We start from the raw sequence: 19273 nt of genomic DNA, 5'->3' as shown, positions 1-19273 counted from the left end.
TGAACACCGCACCATCGCAGGTACCGTGATTCACCATAGTATCATCTGTCAGAGGAGCTAACAAAGCTACCAGATCCCGAGTGAAAGCCCCTTCGCTTCCCTGAGATAATTACTAACATGTACATTCCCCCCCGTCCAGCTTTTGCATATGGCCACCGGCGTGGCTCAGTCGGTTAAGGCGCTTGCCTGCCGGTCTGAAGTTGTGTTTGGGCGCGGGTTCGTTCCCCGCTTGGGCTGATTACCTGGTTGGGTTTTTTCCGAGGTTTTCCCCAACCGTAAGGTACATGCTAGGTAATCTATGGCGAATCCTCGGCCTCATCTCGCCAAATATCATCTCGCTATCACCAATTTCATCGACGCTATATAACCTACTAGTTGATACAGCGTCGTTAAATAACCAACTAAAAAAACCTTTGCATTGACGTAACACTTTCTCAACGGTAAATGAAGTCATCATCAATCAACTTGAGAAGAATTAAAAGAAAAAACCTTCACGGTGGTCAGTTGCCTAGGACTTGTCGTCGTCTATGTAAATACATTTATATTATATTAATTCTCATCATTTTACTAGCTATCTCAAATTAGTTATAATTGATTGAATTAAATTAGGTCATAAATTAAGTTACTACTTTATCTTATAGGTTTATTTTAATTTAAATAAATACGTACCAGTCGTTAAAATTTAACTGAAGAATATTGCTGGAGAATCTTTTAAGTGTAGTGTAAATATTCGTAATTTAAATATGTATTGTATTGATTAAGGCTGGTTGAGTGGAAGAGAAGGCCTTATGGCCTTAACTCTGCCAGCGAAAATAAAACATTCTATTTTATTCTATTCTACAATTACTCAAGTTTCTGTGCCATCGGACAACACACATGAAAAATCACATTAAAGGTGTGTATGTGTTTATTACAATTGAGGGGGTCAGAAGCAAAAGGGTACAAATGACATTTCTAGGAACATGAGTTAAGTACATCCAGGGCAAGCTAAAGTACCTAAACTTTTAGTGGTAAATGGATACATATTTTAACCACATCACACACTAAAATTTAAATAAAAAGTTTCACGGAATTTACAAAAGTACTTTCAACCACATTTTCTCCAAAATACACTTATACCCCTTTGCTTCTGACCCCCTTAATTCAATGTCATTAAAAAGACTAGTAACCAAATCTGATATGACTAGAGATGGTAGATTTTCGTAATATCGATAAATACGAAATGATTCCGAAACAAGTAATTTTATGTTTAAAAGCGTGTTAAATACATTAACATAATTTCTAAATCCGTAATGAAATGCGAAATTGAATACAAAATGCAAAACGTATGCGTATCTGCGATAAGAGCGAAATTTTATGATTTAATCAGAAATTCCTGTATTATTGTAAAGAAAGTCATAATTTATATAAAGACCTCACCATATACAGATTCTTACTCAGAAATTGGAGGTAGTCGATTTGGCTTCTGGACGCCTCAAATGTCTGAGAATATGAAAATGCTGACATGTTGAAAAAAAAAAAAAAAGATGTAGGTAGACTAAAATGGGAATAGTGTGGTCGAACAGTCAATTATTGAGTGTATAATGTATTCATTTTAGGGTGAGCACCTGAACGCAGTCGTAGAATGGGGTAACTGTGTGTTCCTGAAGGAAGGAATTACCGTCAACAATAACTTCTCTTACACGGTTTTATACAACCTCAGTGGTGACGTTGAACACGTCAACTTCGAGCAGACGCAAGCCGCCGTTGATTTCATCAATGGCTGGGTCACTTGGTTGGATCATAACACAAACAGAACTCTCGTGAATGCAGGTAAGTTGGCCTACTCTTTTATTAAAGAAAGCAGAACATATTACTGAGACTATTATATTTTTACTACGTCAAACTACTTTTGACCAATAAAACAGTACAAAGCGACATGTTTCAACCAATCATGGCTGCTTATCCTACAATTTTATCATCTCCCTAGCATTTGGTTTTATCACCTCCCTAGCATTTGTTTATTTGTTTGCCAACATTCTACTTTCAATAATTTGTATCTTTTAAAATGATTCATGTTTATTTCATTATCCTTAATTAAAAGTTTTCTATCATTTATCTTGCTTATATTATTTAGGTTATGTTATAGCTTCTGCTGTATGAGATCATGGATAGCCACGTATCAGAGATTGTTTAATATATATTGATAATTGAAGTTGAATGCAACTGTTTTAATAAAAATGAAACTGAATCAACAAAGTCTTCTTGATTAGTAATCGTCCATAGAATTCAATGAAGACTGTACTGGGTGTTCATTTCAAAGTGTGTCATGACGTCACAGTTGATGAGTCAGCGATTTGAAGCGAGTTTCAACTTTTGTGTCAGAGAAGTTGCCTATTAATCAAGGCGTTCAATCTGAACTTGATAACGTGTACGGTATAACTTGAACGTCGTAGCAACAGATGGCGGTCTGTACGGTCTGTGCGCTACCATAACCTCTTTCGAACTGTGTTTTGCGCGGCCAAGTCGTACCCAGGGTATTTGTTATCATCGGTTGCGTGCGGCAACATTCCATAACACAAATAAAATGCTCCGTGTCCATGTTGACCGTCGAAATCAATGTCAACAAATACGTAAGTAATCGTCTTAACCCTCTCCCCATATCCCGACAGTAAGAAAAAACTCACCTCAGTACATGTTTCGAAACAGTTCACATTCCTGCCACTACCGGCGTTACCGTACGTATCGGTAAGTACTCTTCAGAAAGAACGCCGTACTTGCTAGGCAACTTCTCTGGCACATAAGTAATACACCTCTGCGGAAGTGTAGGAAGATTGAATTCTCTAGGCTCATCGACTAGCCACATGACGGCATACAGCGAGCCACGACACACTTTGAACTGAAAACCCAGTATAGTTGGCACAACTGGTAACAAGAGAACAGTTCATCATAACAAAGAACTGCCATCTAGCGGAATATTTGTAATGATGAAATGTGGAGTGTCGTTTCAAATCGTATTAAATGCAGAAAAACAAATTTTACAGGAAACGTAAAAACCGTTTCACGGCTAAGATAATGGAGACATTTTAAATATCTTAATGTCACATTTTAGACATTGTGAAATGACACCAAATGTAATAAACACTGGCACTGATTGTTTAATCTAATGCATGATATTGTCAATTGAAGTTTGCACTTAGTACGTTTTGCACCGACACAGTGTATTTAATACGTTTTGAAGCGATTTTGTCACATAATACGATTTGCATCTATAAACCACACTGAATTGTGCCCTGTCATTTGTCAGTTTTTTCTGTGGTTCTTACACCAGAATACTACATAGGACGATACATCAATAGTTTTTATTGCTTTCTGCTGGAAAATAATGATAAGGAACGGCGAGTTTCTTACCTGCAACCCTTCGAACGGAGCTGCTTAAAGTGACATACTTTGGATCGTGCGGCCACTCGGGTCGATCTCTAACTCACATTGAATATAAATTTTAAATAATTATGGCATCTACAGGGTGAGCAAAAACGTTCCGTTAACCCCTTAAATATCTTAAATACCTCAAATAAGCACACTATTGATGTAATTCTGGTCATAATCCAAACATACAAACAAAATAACACTAACTGTGTATACCTAGGTATCTAAAGAGCCAGTATGTTCCCCATTATTCTCATGACACAAAATAATATGGAGTAATGTGACTGTTTGCCCACCCTGTATATTTTATTCTTCAATCCTTAAATATCAGTATTTTATTAAGCTCTATAACAAAATTATGAAATATGGTGTGAACACTTGTATTACAATATTAGATATTCTTGTAAGCTTTGTATTAAAATACAGTATTACAATATTTAAGTAAGTAAGCTTTGTAGCAAATTTATTAAATGTGGCGAGAACACTGGAAAATGTATTAATCAATGTTTTAGATTGCACACACAATTTCATTAACATTTTAAATTCTACCTATACGTGATTCTTCATGCAAACAATGAGATTCTTCATTCTCATCGTTTTAACTTCCACTAATCTGATTTGTATTAATAAAAATATCATACAATTTCACTGAATCAACCTCTTTCCAAATTTCTCCGAATGTACTATTGAGTAGGTTTCGCAAATCAGATTTTTTGGCATTACTGATTGATCTCAAGGTAGTGACTTTCGGAGGTACTTAGACATGATCCATGAACATACCACGTTTCATCAGACAAGCACATGATTTAGATGGATCGTCACATCGGTATGTAGGTTCCATTTTGAAAGTGACATTCACTTTCCCATTCTTCTCGCATTTCTTTAGCATTATTCTTTTCATTTCTTTTATGCCACTGAAGTCATGATATTCATTAGCCAAGAGCTTGAAATCCCTGACATGCCAATCTGTGCCTAAATATTTTACTGTCCCCACTGTTTCATAAATCACCTTATACTCCTCAGGAGTAAGAATTTCATTCTCCTTACGCAAAACCTTTTCTAGTAGCCCAAAGGCTCTGTCAGCTGGTAGAAAAGAATGGCCTCTTACCGGAAAAACTAACACATTTTCAGAAACCTGAGGACGTGCTTTTCTTTGGAGCCAAAGACCAAGAGCATGTACAACATGCCGGTGAAATGAGTCCGGGGTCCAGCACCGATAGTTGTCCAGCATTTGCTCATATAGGGTTGAGGGAAAACCCCGGAAAAACCTCAACTAGGTAACTTGCCACGAACGGGAATCAAACCCGGGCCACCTGGTTTCGCGGCCAGAAGTGCTCACCGTTATTCCACAGGTGTGGACCACTTGCTCTTAATTGAGAGATAAATTACACTACTTCCCTCTTCTTAGCTACATATAGTGCTCTCTTTCGGGCACCACCTCTCCTCTCTCTGATTCCCTTACTGCTCTTAATAGATTTTGATATTGTACATACCTTGATAATCACAATGTTATAAAACAGCGGGAAACTCAATAATGACGGGAAGATACAGCACGCTGGCCAACGCTGTCCATTTAAGATTTTAACTAATGGAAGTTGTACATAATACGATTTGATCCGACGCATCACGGGAGTTGTACATAATACGATTTGATCCAACACATAATTTTCATCATAGAAAAAAGGCGGGAAAGAATTGCTCCAATATGAGATCAGGGTCTTAAAGAATACCGTCTCAGCTATACGAAATCGCTTCAAACTAAATTTCGACCGAGGATGCATTTAATAGGATTTGAAACGACACTCCACATGGTACAATAATACATTTTTTTTCAACTGAGAGAGTTGGCTCGGACGATAGCGTTTGAGACTCGCATTCGAGAGGTCCCAGGTTCAAACCCCGTGGACGGCCAATCTGACTGAGATTTCTCATGGTTTCCCTCAGTAACAAACGCAAATGACGGATTGGAAATTTACATACCATTATTCATCACTACCTCAATCACCAATATCATAAACATAATAATAATCTAAAATCAGTTAGGCTACATTAACACAAGCCACTTACAACACACAACAGAAAACAGGAACTCAACAATAGTAACAACGGCCTACAGATATACCTAAAGATCCTAACACGCGATACGATCACAGATGTTAAAGCGTGTATAAATAAACTTTATAAAAAAAGTAACAGTTTAGTATTTTAGTAATGTGGTTAGCATTAGTTATGTGTTCGGCATATGTAGATGTATTGTGTCCTCTGGTTATTGCTTTTAATGTGTTACCACACATACCATAACATAAATACAGACATGGAAAACCTAAACATACAACCAAAAAACCAAAAACTCAACACACTAGAATAATATTAAATATACAGACATACTAAAACACACCCTAATCAAATTCTCAACACACAGATCAATTTCAGAACACACACACTATTTGACACAACTCTTCATCACACTAACGCACCCACACAACAGGCAGCGAAGTTGACATAGCGCCGAGATCTAGTAGGCTCTGAAGATGGTGTCAAGTAACACCGAAACAGCTGTAAGCCATACATGATTACATAATTAACACGAGTAAGATCGCCATTTAATTAATATATTTATATTCAAGTGTTAAAAGTAGTGTACGAAAGATTCAACATATAGGGTCGATAATAGAGATAACGATACATTTTGTTTAATATTAAAAAAATATATATTTCATTAGGTGTGAAAGGGGAACAAGTCCACAAGGAAAAATTGTTTCTATAGGGCAGGATAAATGGTGATATACACATGTCTTTTTACATAAATACCTTGTGTAGTCATGATTGGTTCATAGAAATATTATCGATGCAGTTTGTTTATATTTCGTTGTGTGCAGAAGTTACTTGTGCTTTTTTTCAAAACTAACTGATGGTGACTTATTCCCTTTTTTTATTATTATTATTATTATCCAATTTAATAAATCCTATTTCACCCTGAGGTGTATTAGGGTTATAGTTGGTATCAAAATACATATTTTATAAGGAATAAACAATAATAAAATTATAATACAAAATTGTGGTCAAGGTTACAATTCACATGAATTATGTACAAGAATGCACCTTAATGAAAGAATACATCGTTTCATAGAGCCTCAAGGCATGTCTCTATATTCATACTTATTCCCTTTTCGTATTTAGCCTAGTGATTCAATTAAAGTGCTGGAAATGAATTATGGTACACTGTTCACTGTGCGGCATTCAATCCTAGAATTTTTTTCCAGACATAAATATAGGCCTAAGGAGTATTTGCTGATAATAAATTCTATAATTTCCGAGCATCTGCGATGAGTTAAGCAATATTTTTGCTAATCCACTTTAACACGTACTTATTTGTAATTTATGTTACACAGGTGACATCCCGGTGGACACACTATTACTATCTGGAAACGGTTTGTTCTTCAGTAGTCCTTGGCAAAACGGATTTAATTCCGAAGAAACTACTCCCGACGGCTCTTTCGACACACTCGATGGAACTACCATTCAGAGGCCGATAATGCGTCTAGAGGCGGACCTAATAGCTGGCGAAGACATAGACATTGCGGCCAAGTTTGTACTACTTCCTTTCCTGGTAAGAACTTTGTAAATATTACTTCTAACCTTTAGTCATCACGAATATTTTACCTAATTTAAAAGTAATAGTCTCTTATTCCACGAGCGATTGTTGAACCTTTGTTCATTGAATCGCAATAATTTTGCATATTACTTGCTTCTATACATACATACATACATTGGGAAAATGCAGGAAAACTAAATAAGGTACAAACGGACTTCCTGAAACGAATACTTGGAATTGGCAAAAGCACAGGTAACTGCGGGGTGCTAAAGGAGTTTGGGCTTCAAAATGAAGCAATTCATATGAAAGTCAGGGTAATAAAACACTGGTTAAAAATTATATTTGTGGATCAGTCGCATCTACGGTCGATTTGCTACAAAGTTCAATAAAGGGAGGGCTGGGAAAAGGGGTGGGTTTATAAACTGCAGAGAGGACTGCATCATATAGGAATGGGTTGGATGTGGGAGAAAGGAGAGAATAACAGGAGGAATGTATGGCTAATGTTAAGATGCGTTTAATTGATATCGAGAGGCAAGAGATTGAGCTCCAATGTTCGGAAAAGTCCTCACTACATCTTCAATCAGAGCTCATGCTTAACTGGGGGAGGTGTAACAAGGACAGCAGAGCAGGTTTAGCGTGGCTAAGATTGGGGGCATGCATGGAAGGGTAATAAAATGGTCAACGAAGAAGGGGAACGTCTTTGTCCGCTTTGCAAAGAAAAGGATTCCTATATGCATATTTTATTACTGTGTGTCGAATGGGAACAGGTGCGGAGAAAATATTCACCACCCTCGATGCTAAGTCAGAGTAGGAGTTCGCTTGCATGTCTTGACCTCATGGGGAATAGAGAATACGAACAAAAGACTGGATTGTTCCTCTTGAAGGCGAGGAAGATTAGAGCTGCAGCTGTCGAAGTTTGCGACGCGAACTGAGGAAGGGATAATAGTATCCACCCAACTGTACACTTTTATGTCTTTTAAGTTAGGATATATTATATAATGTGTTTTATTGTGTCATTTCCATTTTTAATATGTGTGTTCTTTTAGAGAGTAGTTGGATGTAATTATAGGTGGGGGGAGAAGCTGCAAAGGAGGACTTGTTTTGGGTACAAAGCACGTACGGTCAGAAGACCCGTGCATTAGATATTAGACAAAATTATGATAATATAAAATTTGTATGTATAATATTAGTCAATAAATCTATCTACATACATACATACATACATACATACATACATACATACATACATACATACATACATACATACATACCGGCTAGTTGTAGCCTATATAGGACGTAAAATCTATGGGCAAAATGGAAATCCTTACGAGAAGGAACTTATTATTTCATTTCGCAGAATCTAAAAGTTCAGCGGCTGCTGGTATGAAACATAGCTTCAACTATGGCTTAAAACTACACAAAAAATTAATTTCTCAGTTCCCTGTTTTAGCTAAACTAAGTACGATTAAATTTAAACTTTAAATTAAACAAATTATTAGGGCTAGATAATTAATTGCTAAATACTAGTCTTATAACTTGTGACCCGTTGAGCGAAAAGGGACCTAAAGTCGTAACAGGAAATTTTACAGGAGAACAAAATAGCGAATTTGCGGTGTAAAACCTGCATTTCTATTTTGGACATCTTGCGCTACCTGTAGGCTTTTTTTACATACTAAACTAGGACGTAGTTTTACACAGTGCTTCTTAAGTACATAAATCTTTCTTATAGTTGCTAAGGAAACAAATGAAAACTTTAATTTGCATTTTTCTCGAAAAGTACATAATGTAATATCAAAATTCAATAAGTAATATATTAAAAACTATAGCCCTAGAACCATGATTTTTTTTAAATGCTCATTATTTCATCTTCTTTTTGCAACCACAAAAAACAAAAAAATAAATAAATAAAAATAAAAGTAAAAAATCAGACTTTAGGTCCCATTTCCTGCAACTAGTCACATATTGGTTATAAACTTTTCCAATTGTGATTACTTTTTATCATATAGGTTCTTGTTTTTGTAATCTGTGCTACTTTATAATTTATATTAATTGTTTATTCTGCCTTGTTCTTCTTTCTGCTTATCTACAGTGCAGTTTTGAACTCCCGACAATGAGCGTTTGCTCATACGGGAGTAAATTCTTTAATTGATATTTCTATTTTTGTTTAAATATTTGACATGTTAATTTTTGTTTGATGTAGGCCTATGTTTAGTTAGTAGTCCGGGGCAACTAAATCAGGAGATAATGGGATAAGGTGGCCAGTATTTCTTTCCCTCTATTAAATACATCGCTGACTAGTAACATAGTTCACTAATCAGACTGGAGATGTAAACAAACAATATTGTTCTTCCTCTTACACATTCATATCGTCAAGTGAGATACACTGCCTGATATGATAATAATAATAATAATAATAATAATAATAATAATAATAATAATAATAATAATAATAATAATAATAATAATAATAATAATAATAATTTTGATCAAAACTGATAAATCTTTGACGCAAGCCTGCAGTGATGAGAAAGTCACTAGATAATCTGATTGTTATTTTAATTTTAACTGTAGAACTATAATATTTATGATATTTATGATATTTATTTGTCAGTCAACTTTACAATTCACAGTTATGGTGGACCTTCACATTTCTGTTTTTCGATCCACCATCCCTTTAATACATACAACTCTTTTCTATTAGTGTATTCTTTGCCGAGAATTTCTTGATTACTTTCTATGCTCTAATGTTCTGTTATGACTGAATTGCTATATGTCCTTCCCCCTCTATCCTCTTCTATTCTCTCCCTCCTACCTAGATTGTCTCCCTTCCATTTCTCTCTCACCTATTAAATATTGCATATTCCTTCCTTAATAATTTGCGTTATTTATTTATTTTCTTCTCTACCCTCAAATCCTACCTACTCTTAATCATTGTTTTCCAGCTATTTTCTCCTACATTACTTGCTGACTTTTCCGTTTACTCTATTTTACAACACTTACATCACTTTTTTTTCCTACCCTCTGTTTATTTACGTATTGATCCCTTTCTCTTCGCTTCACTCCTAAATTTCCTATTTTATTCCTCTTTCCATATATTTATTTCTATAATACTTCTGCAGTTATAGTATCCATAACATTGAAAAACATCAAATATCTAATTCACTTAAATACACTTGCAATTTCACTCTCATTCCACTTCACATTTGTTCAGATCTTTTTTTTTTTCACTTTAATTCTCTTGTATTCATTGTTTGACAGTCTATCTTATTACACTCTTACACTATCTTCTTACACTTAACACTTTTTTCTCTGTTCCTCTTCTTACACTTTTGCCACCCCTAACTTTCTTGCACTCACTTTTTAGCACTCTTTTTCTTCGCTAATAACCTCTCCAAAGCCCTATCTATTCTGTCCTCACAATCACTCCTTTACTCGTTCTTATCATGTCTTCTCTTGCATTTCCTCCATTAGTCTTGTCTATGCTCCTGACCTCAGACACTTCCAGCTGTTTCCCTAATCCGTAGAACTATAATGTAAGTTCTTAATATTTGTAACTAGTTGTTTAATTAGTGTAGTATTATCTAGATTTTCGCATAATTTTTTTAAATGGTACAACTTACGTTTTGAGGAGTGGGGTCAGATCCCCCACACTCGGAAGATGTTTAAAAAATCAAGAACAAAAGCTATTTTGGAAGCGGTTTTCGTAGCTGACTCATGATATAGGAAAGTAATTTTGCATGTATTCTTTTTTTACAGTACCTACCCGTGTACGATCTTGGACTTGATATTTTTTAAGTTTACTTTCTAAGCTAAGTATCTCTTTATCATCTATAACTCGGAGAACAGGCCAAATCTCATCACAATTGGTTCCTGTTCTTTTTCTCATACAGAGTGTCCCAAATTGATGTATACACTCTTTGAAATACTATTTCACAACAAAGGAATGAGATAGAAATACGAGTTTTGCGATTTATGATTCAGATGGCAGTGGGAAGCATGGAAACATTTTCATCTGTTTATAAACAAACATGGCGGAGCAATTATCGTTCGATGAACGTAAGTGGATACTGAAATGTTATTGGAAAGTGGAGAATGTTGTTGAGATTCAACGACGTTGGAGGGTTGAATGTGGAACACAACCACCAACATGATTAACTATCACAAGAATCCGAGACAAGTTTGAAGTCGACGGGACGGTACAAGATGTGTTGAAAGGGTGGTGTGAAAGAAAGATAAGTTCCACCGAAAACGATAATGTTGATGCAATCATGCAGGCTTTTGCACAATCCCCAAAGAAGTCAATGAGACAATGTCTCGTTGGTATCAGCAAATCCAGTGTTCAAAATTTTTCGAGCTAAAAAATGGAAGCCTTACGTTATGAGACTTGTCCACGCACTAAATGAGGCCGACCTAGAGATGGATAGGACGAAGAGGAAGTGCTGCGGAGTTCCCGCCTCGATCTCCGGATTTAACCCCTCCAGACTTCTACCTATGGGGAGCTCTAAAGGACAAAGTGTACGCCACAAAACCACAAACACTGGAGGAACTTAGAGTTCAGATTGAACATGTTTTTAATGATATTCCATTAGCAAAACTCCAGTTGGTATGTCGCTCTGTTGTACGTCGTTGTTGGGAGTGTACTGTGGCGGAAGGGGGCCATTTTGAACATATACGGGTTTTAAGGAATACAAAACCGCAAAAATCGTATTTCTGTCTCATCTCGTTGTTGAGAAATAGAGTTTCAAATTGTGTATACATCAATTTGGGACACTTTGTATTTTTTCTAATAATTACAGAATTACATGTGTCTCGCAGGAAACATTAGTTATTCAAGAATTCTATTACCTTCCATTATACTTTGCAGTCGAATCGTAGTTATTGTCTCCCCGCTCATTCGTTCCACCTGAAACGTTACACTAACGGAGGGTTTCTTCTGAAGTTCTTTCTCAAAACATCTGAACACTTCTTGTTCTTATGAATTATCTTGGAAAGAGTGGAGAGGCATCCTTATCTGGGCGTGATATATTGTACTGCGTGTTGTAGAGCGAAGAATTCTCGTTGCTGGTTGTGGTTCCTGATGAGAAGGACGGACTGAGCGCCGTACTGGACAGCCTGCAAGCAGATCAGCTTCTTGCTATGATCAGGGGCACGGAGTACAGACACGTCAGCCTCTCACTTCCTCGGGTCAATCTTCTCAACACTCTCAGCTTTAAATCCGAACTGCAGGAGGTAAGGCAACATCGATGGCCACACTCTACGTTACCTTAGATTTTTACAGCCGCAAGGAATTGTTACTGGCATACTCCTTCCACGAAGTCTTTACAGTCAAAACAAATTCCGTTACAGAATTAAGGGAACGGGGGAGAAACTCGAGGTCTAAGAGTTCAAGGTTAGAAATACGAGTACCATGTCTCAAAAATATGAGCATTCGTTCCTCGCCACAAATAATTTAAAAAACAAGAAATTCTCCTCAAATTGATATGTGATCATTGTAATTTATTAATTCTGCTTTTTAAAGCCGCAATTACCATATTTTTAACTGGCACTGTCCATGAATTATTTCCACTTGAAAGTAGGCCTGGTTGGCGAGTTGGTATAGCGCTGTATGCTCGAGGTATACTTAGAAAAGGTAATGCTTTGCTTAGTTTCAGTTTGTTTGTTGGAAAAACCCCCTAACATCCTAATTAATTTAATTTTTTGGGGACTTTATATATTTTATAAAACACAACTAATGGTGAATAAACCTCATATTTAGCAACTAACATCACTTGTTAAACACATTTTGACAATTAAAATAAAAGTAATGAAACTAAACAGTTTTTATTGGTTTCCCAAAAGTTTTGTTTTTGTCACTTGTGGGGTTTTAGAAATAAACGATTCAATTATAGCCTACATCATACTTATAGGCTATGAAGTACAAGCCTCATAATTTGTGCAAATTACAAGTCAATCTAATTGTGATACATTATACCATGCTCTAGTAGAATAGGGCCCTGGTATACAAAGAACTCTAAGTGTACTGTAAAAATTTAAACAAAATTAATTAAATATACAGGGTGAGTCAGAAGAAAAAGTAAATGGTTTGAGGGGTGATAATATTGGTGATTTTGAACAAAAACGTTTATATGAACATATGACCTCCAGTAAGAGGGAATAGCTCGTGTATGTGGCTGACATGGTGAGCTACTCCACATGAGCAGCAGGATTATAAATAAGTTATAGGCCATCTTCTTATTTGGGTATATGCTAAAAGATTTCATTTACGTGTGTCTTAAATGGTGATTAAAGAAAATATATTATCTACAAACAGTGATACAATCGCAATATAATAAAAGAGTTGAATTTATTATTGCGAAATGCGTCAAGCATGTAATGGGGAAGTATAAATTGATAACACTGCTGATCACATATATAACAGATTGCTCGGCCTTATAGACTTTGACGGCGACAAATTTTATAAATTTCACTATGCTGTCATCTAGCTACTGCATAAGAAATGACGTTATAACTCTCATTTGAATTACATTAAGCAACAGTACTTCCATCTAGCGTTCGTTTCCAATCGACGGTGGCGATCCTAGTGGTTGTTCTCTCGTACATGTTACCGATTTTAACATTGAGATGTACGATCTGTTATATAGGCTATATGATCAGGGGTAACACTCATTTTATCTCCTTGTGTTTACAGTTAGGTGTGAATGAGGTTTTCAATAGTGCCGGTGACCTCACAGGAGTAGCAAGTATACCGGTAGTCCTGCAAGACATTCGACAGGCTGTGGCTCTTGAGTTAAATGAAAACGGAGCTGTGTTCTCAAATAACAACAGTAAGTAATTTTAAATTATACACCGACGACGAAATGGTATTTCCATCACTGCAAGACGTGAATATCTTTAACTCAAATTTCACTTAAACACGCAACCGATTCGATTTTTTTTCCCATGCACAATGAAATTTAAGTTATATAGGCTTACGGGAAGAAATCACTGCTCTCCACAAGAAATCGATTCGAATAAATGCCCGTTTAAAAAAATGTCCGCACCGTAATGATAGTAATTAGAAAATAAGGGCCTAAGGGGGATGAAGTTGCAGGAGAATGGAGAAAGTTACACAACGAAGTATTCATCACCTAATATAATGAGAAATATTACATTTTAGATGAACAGGGTATGTAACACGTATGGGTGAATCTAAATATGCATATAGTTTATTAGTTGGAAGGCCCGAGGGGAAAAGACCTTTGGGGAGGCCAAGGTGTAGATGAGAGGATAATATTAAAATGGATTTGAGGGAAATGGGATATGATGGTAGGGACTCCTCAGGCTAGGGACCGATGGCGGTCTTATGTGAGGGCGGCAATGAACCTCCGAGTTTATTAAAAGTCATTTGTAAGTAAGTAAGTTTGTAATTAAAATAAGTTTGTAATTAAAATGTGAGTATGCTTCTTAATTACCATTATAGGCAAGATGCATACGAATGATTTTGTTCGAACATAATTAAATGTCTAAGTTTTGAGTTTTACCAATATCTTAACTTGTTACTCGAGTGATAATGAAATGGTGAGCATGCGTATATTTTTAGCGTGTTCTCGACTATTGCAACAGATGGCACGAGTGTTGAGTGTCTCTTCAGCGTGTTCCCGAGTAGTGCAGCAGATGGCAGGCGTGTACGCCGTATTTATTGATGTTTTGCAACGCTTGATTTGGAGATTTTAACCTCCAAGAAATACACATTAAAACACAGTAAATTAATTCAATTTATTAGAATATTAAAATTAACATGAACAGAATTTAATTTCATATATATGTTGTTGATTGTGCAGTTTGTAAAAATTTATCTGGAAAATGGCTCCCAGTGGAATGTTTGAAGTTGGGTTAATGTTTGTTAGAGTGATGCGATCAATGCCACTTTCAAAACTCGCGCCTACCATTTTGGATTGGCGCCCTCAAGGCTTGCGGGATGTTACGCGTAAGAATTAATCAATATGCTTAGCTGGAAATCGATAGTTGGAATAACATAATGAATAGCAGTACTTTAATGTGTCACATGTAATTAGAGTATTATAGTGTGGTAGAATAAAAGCCGATCTATGTCATAAGATGATATTTTAGCAATTTGCTAATTTTAACACCTTTGAATTTAATAATTAATTTTTAACTTTAAATATAATTATAAGGTTCTTTACCATAACTTTGTATAGACATGTCTAAGTGATATTTATGTTCTCTGTATAAACCTATGTAATTTATGTCGACCTGAACATGAGCAGTTCTTGGACGAAAACGATAGTCCATATTCAAATGATTATTATAATGATTTTCTAATCCATTATTCTAAAGAAATGTTTCAGACTGAAAAATTGTCAAATAAATATTTATTGCACTGTAGGCTATATTTATAAATAGCCTAATGTGTTCTATTACATAATGTGTGCTAATAATATTTGTTTTTGTACTATGGCATTGAGTGATGATTTGATTGCTTCATTGCCTGGTTCTTTGACTAAAAACAGTCCTACATTTAGCATTTATTTTAGACTAATATGGCAGTCAACTGGTTATCAGGAGGAAGTGTTACCGTACATTATTTAGAAGATTTCAGAAAATCGCTGGTGTTTAATATCCTATCTTCTTGCAGGCAAACAAGAAACAAAGAAAAATAGTGGTTCCGGTGCCAAGTATAAGGATCTTGAGGTTAATGCAGGCAAACAAGAAACAAAGAAAAATGGTGGTTCCGGTGCCAAGTATGAGGATCTTGAGGTTAATGCAGACCATCCTTATCTACTTTTCGTCGTAAACAAAGACAACGCAGTGCCGATATTCAGTGCCTGGGATGGAGGAGTGGTGTCTTCTAAGGCATAACGTGGCCAAGTGTAAGAAATAAGGGACTGTTTCGATATGTCAGAAAAAGTGTTAAGGAATTGCAATATTGCTTATAACAACATAAACATTTCATTATACCGTTACTTATTTCAAAATATGTTTATACATATTTTGCCTTTTATAATATTTAAAATAGGAAGCTAGGAAAATCGTACCAAAATAATTTTTATTCATAAATGTAAAGCCAAGTATGAGAAATTCCAAGATCTTACAGACCTTAAGTTCAGGTTCATGACAAATCAGATTGCTTTAAAGAAAGAAAATATTTCCGCCTTCAGGGAAACCATTTTGTTATCAATACCAGTGAATGAAGTATGACTAATTTTTTTTGGTACTGTTAAATCAGTTTCAACTGTAATGATTTATTATTACTTTGAATTAAACTGCTTTGCATTGTTCTTATCACTTTTCACGATTGCCGTTTATCGTTAGATATTACTAATTATTTTTCACTGTGACATCTGTTAGTTTCTGTCGTAATTTTGAATTATGCATATTTTGGATAATCAGTTTTCATTGTGCAGACTTCGTGATGGCTATAGTTAAATTGCTTTTGACCGTGTCGATTTGTTGTTATTCACTGTTAAGTCAATATAGTTTTCTTCTGAATGATTTATATAACAGTTTCATATCTGTCCATTTCTTGGTAACTGTTAAATTAGTTTTAACTCCTCCGAATTTTTAGATAATCACTATTAAATAAGCTTCGATTGTGTCTCATTTAATAATCGATATTAATACAACTTGCACTGAGCTAATTTTTTGTTAATTATTGTTAAATTATTTTCCATATTCACTATTAAACTAATATAGACTAAACCCATTTTTTACATCACTGTTAAATCGATAGAAATTGTTTCGATTCCTTATAAATCACTTTCTCGACAATTATTGTTAAATCAGTTTCCACTGTGCCAATTTTAGATAATAATATCAGTTAATAAGCTTCGATTTTGTAATATTATTAATCACTGATAATACAATTTGTGGTTTGTGAGTTGCTTGTATGTAAGGTAGTCATTGTTAATTCTGTTTTCACCGTGTCAAATTTTAAATACGCACTGCTAAGGAAGTTTCGATTATGTCGATTTTATTAACGAATTTTAATATTATTTTTTGTACACCGGCATTATAAACAGTTTTTATCGTTAGTGATAACAGTGTACAATATGCCAAATTATTGTACCATATCCGTAAAATACTACCATGCTAACTAAAACGTTACGATTTCTATTATGACGGCATAACTTGTGCCATAAAGTTAACATTATGAAACGATTTGCCGTGCTATAATACTAATACATCATTGTTGTCATAGCAACCTCTTTCTTCATAGACCATGATACCCAACTACGCACTATTACAAATTTGATGTTATTTCTTTATTAATTGTTTTATAATTTATTGTCATAGCAACCTCCTCCTTCATAGCCCATGATATCAAATTACCTACTATTACAAATCTGATGTTATTTCTTTATTAATTGTTTTATAACTTGTTGTCATAGCAACCTCTTTCTTCATAGACCATGATATCAAATTACCTACTATTACAAATCTGATGTTATTTCTTTATTAATTGTTTTATAATTTGTTGTCATAGCAACCTCTTTCTTCATAGACCATGATATCAAATTACCTACTATTACAAATCTGATGTTATTTCTTTATTAATTGTTTTATAATTTGTTGTCATAGCAACCTCTTTCTTCATAGACCATGATATCAAATTACCCACTATTACAAATCTGATGTTATTTCTTTATTAATTGTTTTATAATTTGTTGTCATAGCAACCTCTTTCTTCATAGACCATGATATCAAATTACCTACTATTACAAATCTGATGTTATTTCTTTATTAATTGTTTTATAATTTGTTGTCATAGCAACCTCTTTCTTCATAGACCATGATATCAAATTACCTACTATTACAAATCTGATGTTATTTCTTTATTAATTGTTTTATAATTTGTTGTCATAGCAACCTCTTTCTTCATAGACCATGATATCATACTACCCACTATTACAAATCTGATGTTATTTCTTTATTAATTGTTTTATAATTTGTCATAGCAACCTCTTTCTTCATAGACCATGATATCAAATTACCCACTGTTACAAATATGATGTTATTTCTTTATTAATTGTTTTATAATTTGTTGTCATAGCAATCTCTTTCTTCATACACCATGATATCAAAATACCCAGTATTACAAATTTGATGTTATTTCTTTATTATTTTTTTATAATTTGTTGTCATAGCAACCTCTTTCTTCATACATCATGATATCAAATTACCCACTATTACAAATCTGTTGTTATTTCTTTATTGTTTTATAATTTGTTGTCATAGCAAACTCTTTCTTCATACACCATGAATCAAATTACCCACTGTTACAAATCTGTTGTTATTTCTTTATTAATTGTTTTATAATTTGTTGTCATAGCAACATCTTTCTTCATAGACCATGATATCAAACTACCCACTATTACAAACCTGATCTTATTTCTTTATTAATTGTTTTATAATTTGTTGTCATAGCAACCTCTTTCTTCATAGACCATGATATCAAATTACCCACTATTACAAATCTGATGTTATGTCTTTATTAATTGTTTTATAATGCTGTTGTACAAAAAATAACGTATGGAACATGTTTATAATGTTATACAGTTATTGCATTAGTCAAAATTAAGAAAAATAACTGTTGGTTTCCATTGCGCCGTTTTATTGTTACTTCCACTGTGACAAATGATTTATTTTTGGTCATTATGAAATTAGCTTACATTATGCCGCACTCTTGTCGCCAACTGTAACATGAGTTCATGTTGCTTATTTCTTGTTAGGTGCTCTTAAATGAAATGTTGTTACTAATTGTTACATTAGTTTTGAAAGATACAATAAAGAAACAGAAAAATTGTCGTAAAAATGAAAATTAACTTTATAACTATTCACAAATATCCTGTACAGTATTTCGCTCTCCTTTAAAAAATACTGTATACAATGTCTAAGGTTCGGATAAAGTAGATATATCAGGATAGGCTGTATAGCTGTATAGAATAGGGCCTTGACTTGCTTCACACTAAGTAAACACTACCCCCTTCCACTAGCTAAAACTCTACCTGCAGGGAAGAGCGCTTCCCATCCTCTAGCTAAAACATCAATGATTGGACAGTACAGCCGATAGGAACTGAATGTATGCCGTCATTACTGTCGGCTGGGGGACACGTGACAAAGTTAATACTTGTAAACAAAACGCACGGACCAAGAATGCCTACCCTGATACAGCTACTTTGTCCGAACCTTAATAACGACATTCTTCGTCACAAGATCATCAGTATCATTATCCCTGTTTTTTTACTTTCTTCTTGTTTTTCTTCCATATTG

General features: G+C 34.7%; 1 protein-coding gene across 1 annotated transcript in view; it reads left to right on the top strand.

Moving 5' to 3' along the window:
- Window positions 1-18821, top strand: part of LOC138696127 (iripin-2-like) — a 33930-nt gene extending 15109 nt beyond the window's left edge. Inside the window, exons 4-8 of the mRNA XM_069820680.1 lie at window positions 1599-1812; window positions 6801-7018; window positions 12047-12232; window positions 13692-13827; window positions 15639-18821. Of these exons, the coding sequence (XP_069676781.1) occupies window positions 1599-1812; window positions 6801-7018; window positions 12047-12232; window positions 13692-13827; window positions 15639-15862 (978 nt within the window). The 3' untranslated portion in view covers window positions 15863-18821. The remainder of the gene's footprint in view (window positions 1-1598; window positions 1813-6800; window positions 7019-12046; window positions 12233-13691; window positions 13828-15638) is intronic.
- Window positions 18822-19273: the final 452 nt, after the last annotated feature.

The sequence above is a fragment of the Periplaneta americana genome, chromosome 1 (assembly GCF_040183065.1).
Source record: "Periplaneta americana isolate PAMFEO1 chromosome 1, P.americana_PAMFEO1_priV1, whole genome shotgun sequence".
NCBI classification, from domain to species: Eukaryota; Metazoa; Arthropoda; class Insecta; order Blattodea; family Blattidae; genus Periplaneta; species Periplaneta americana.
This window is presented reverse-complemented; position numbering and strand designations above follow the sequence as displayed.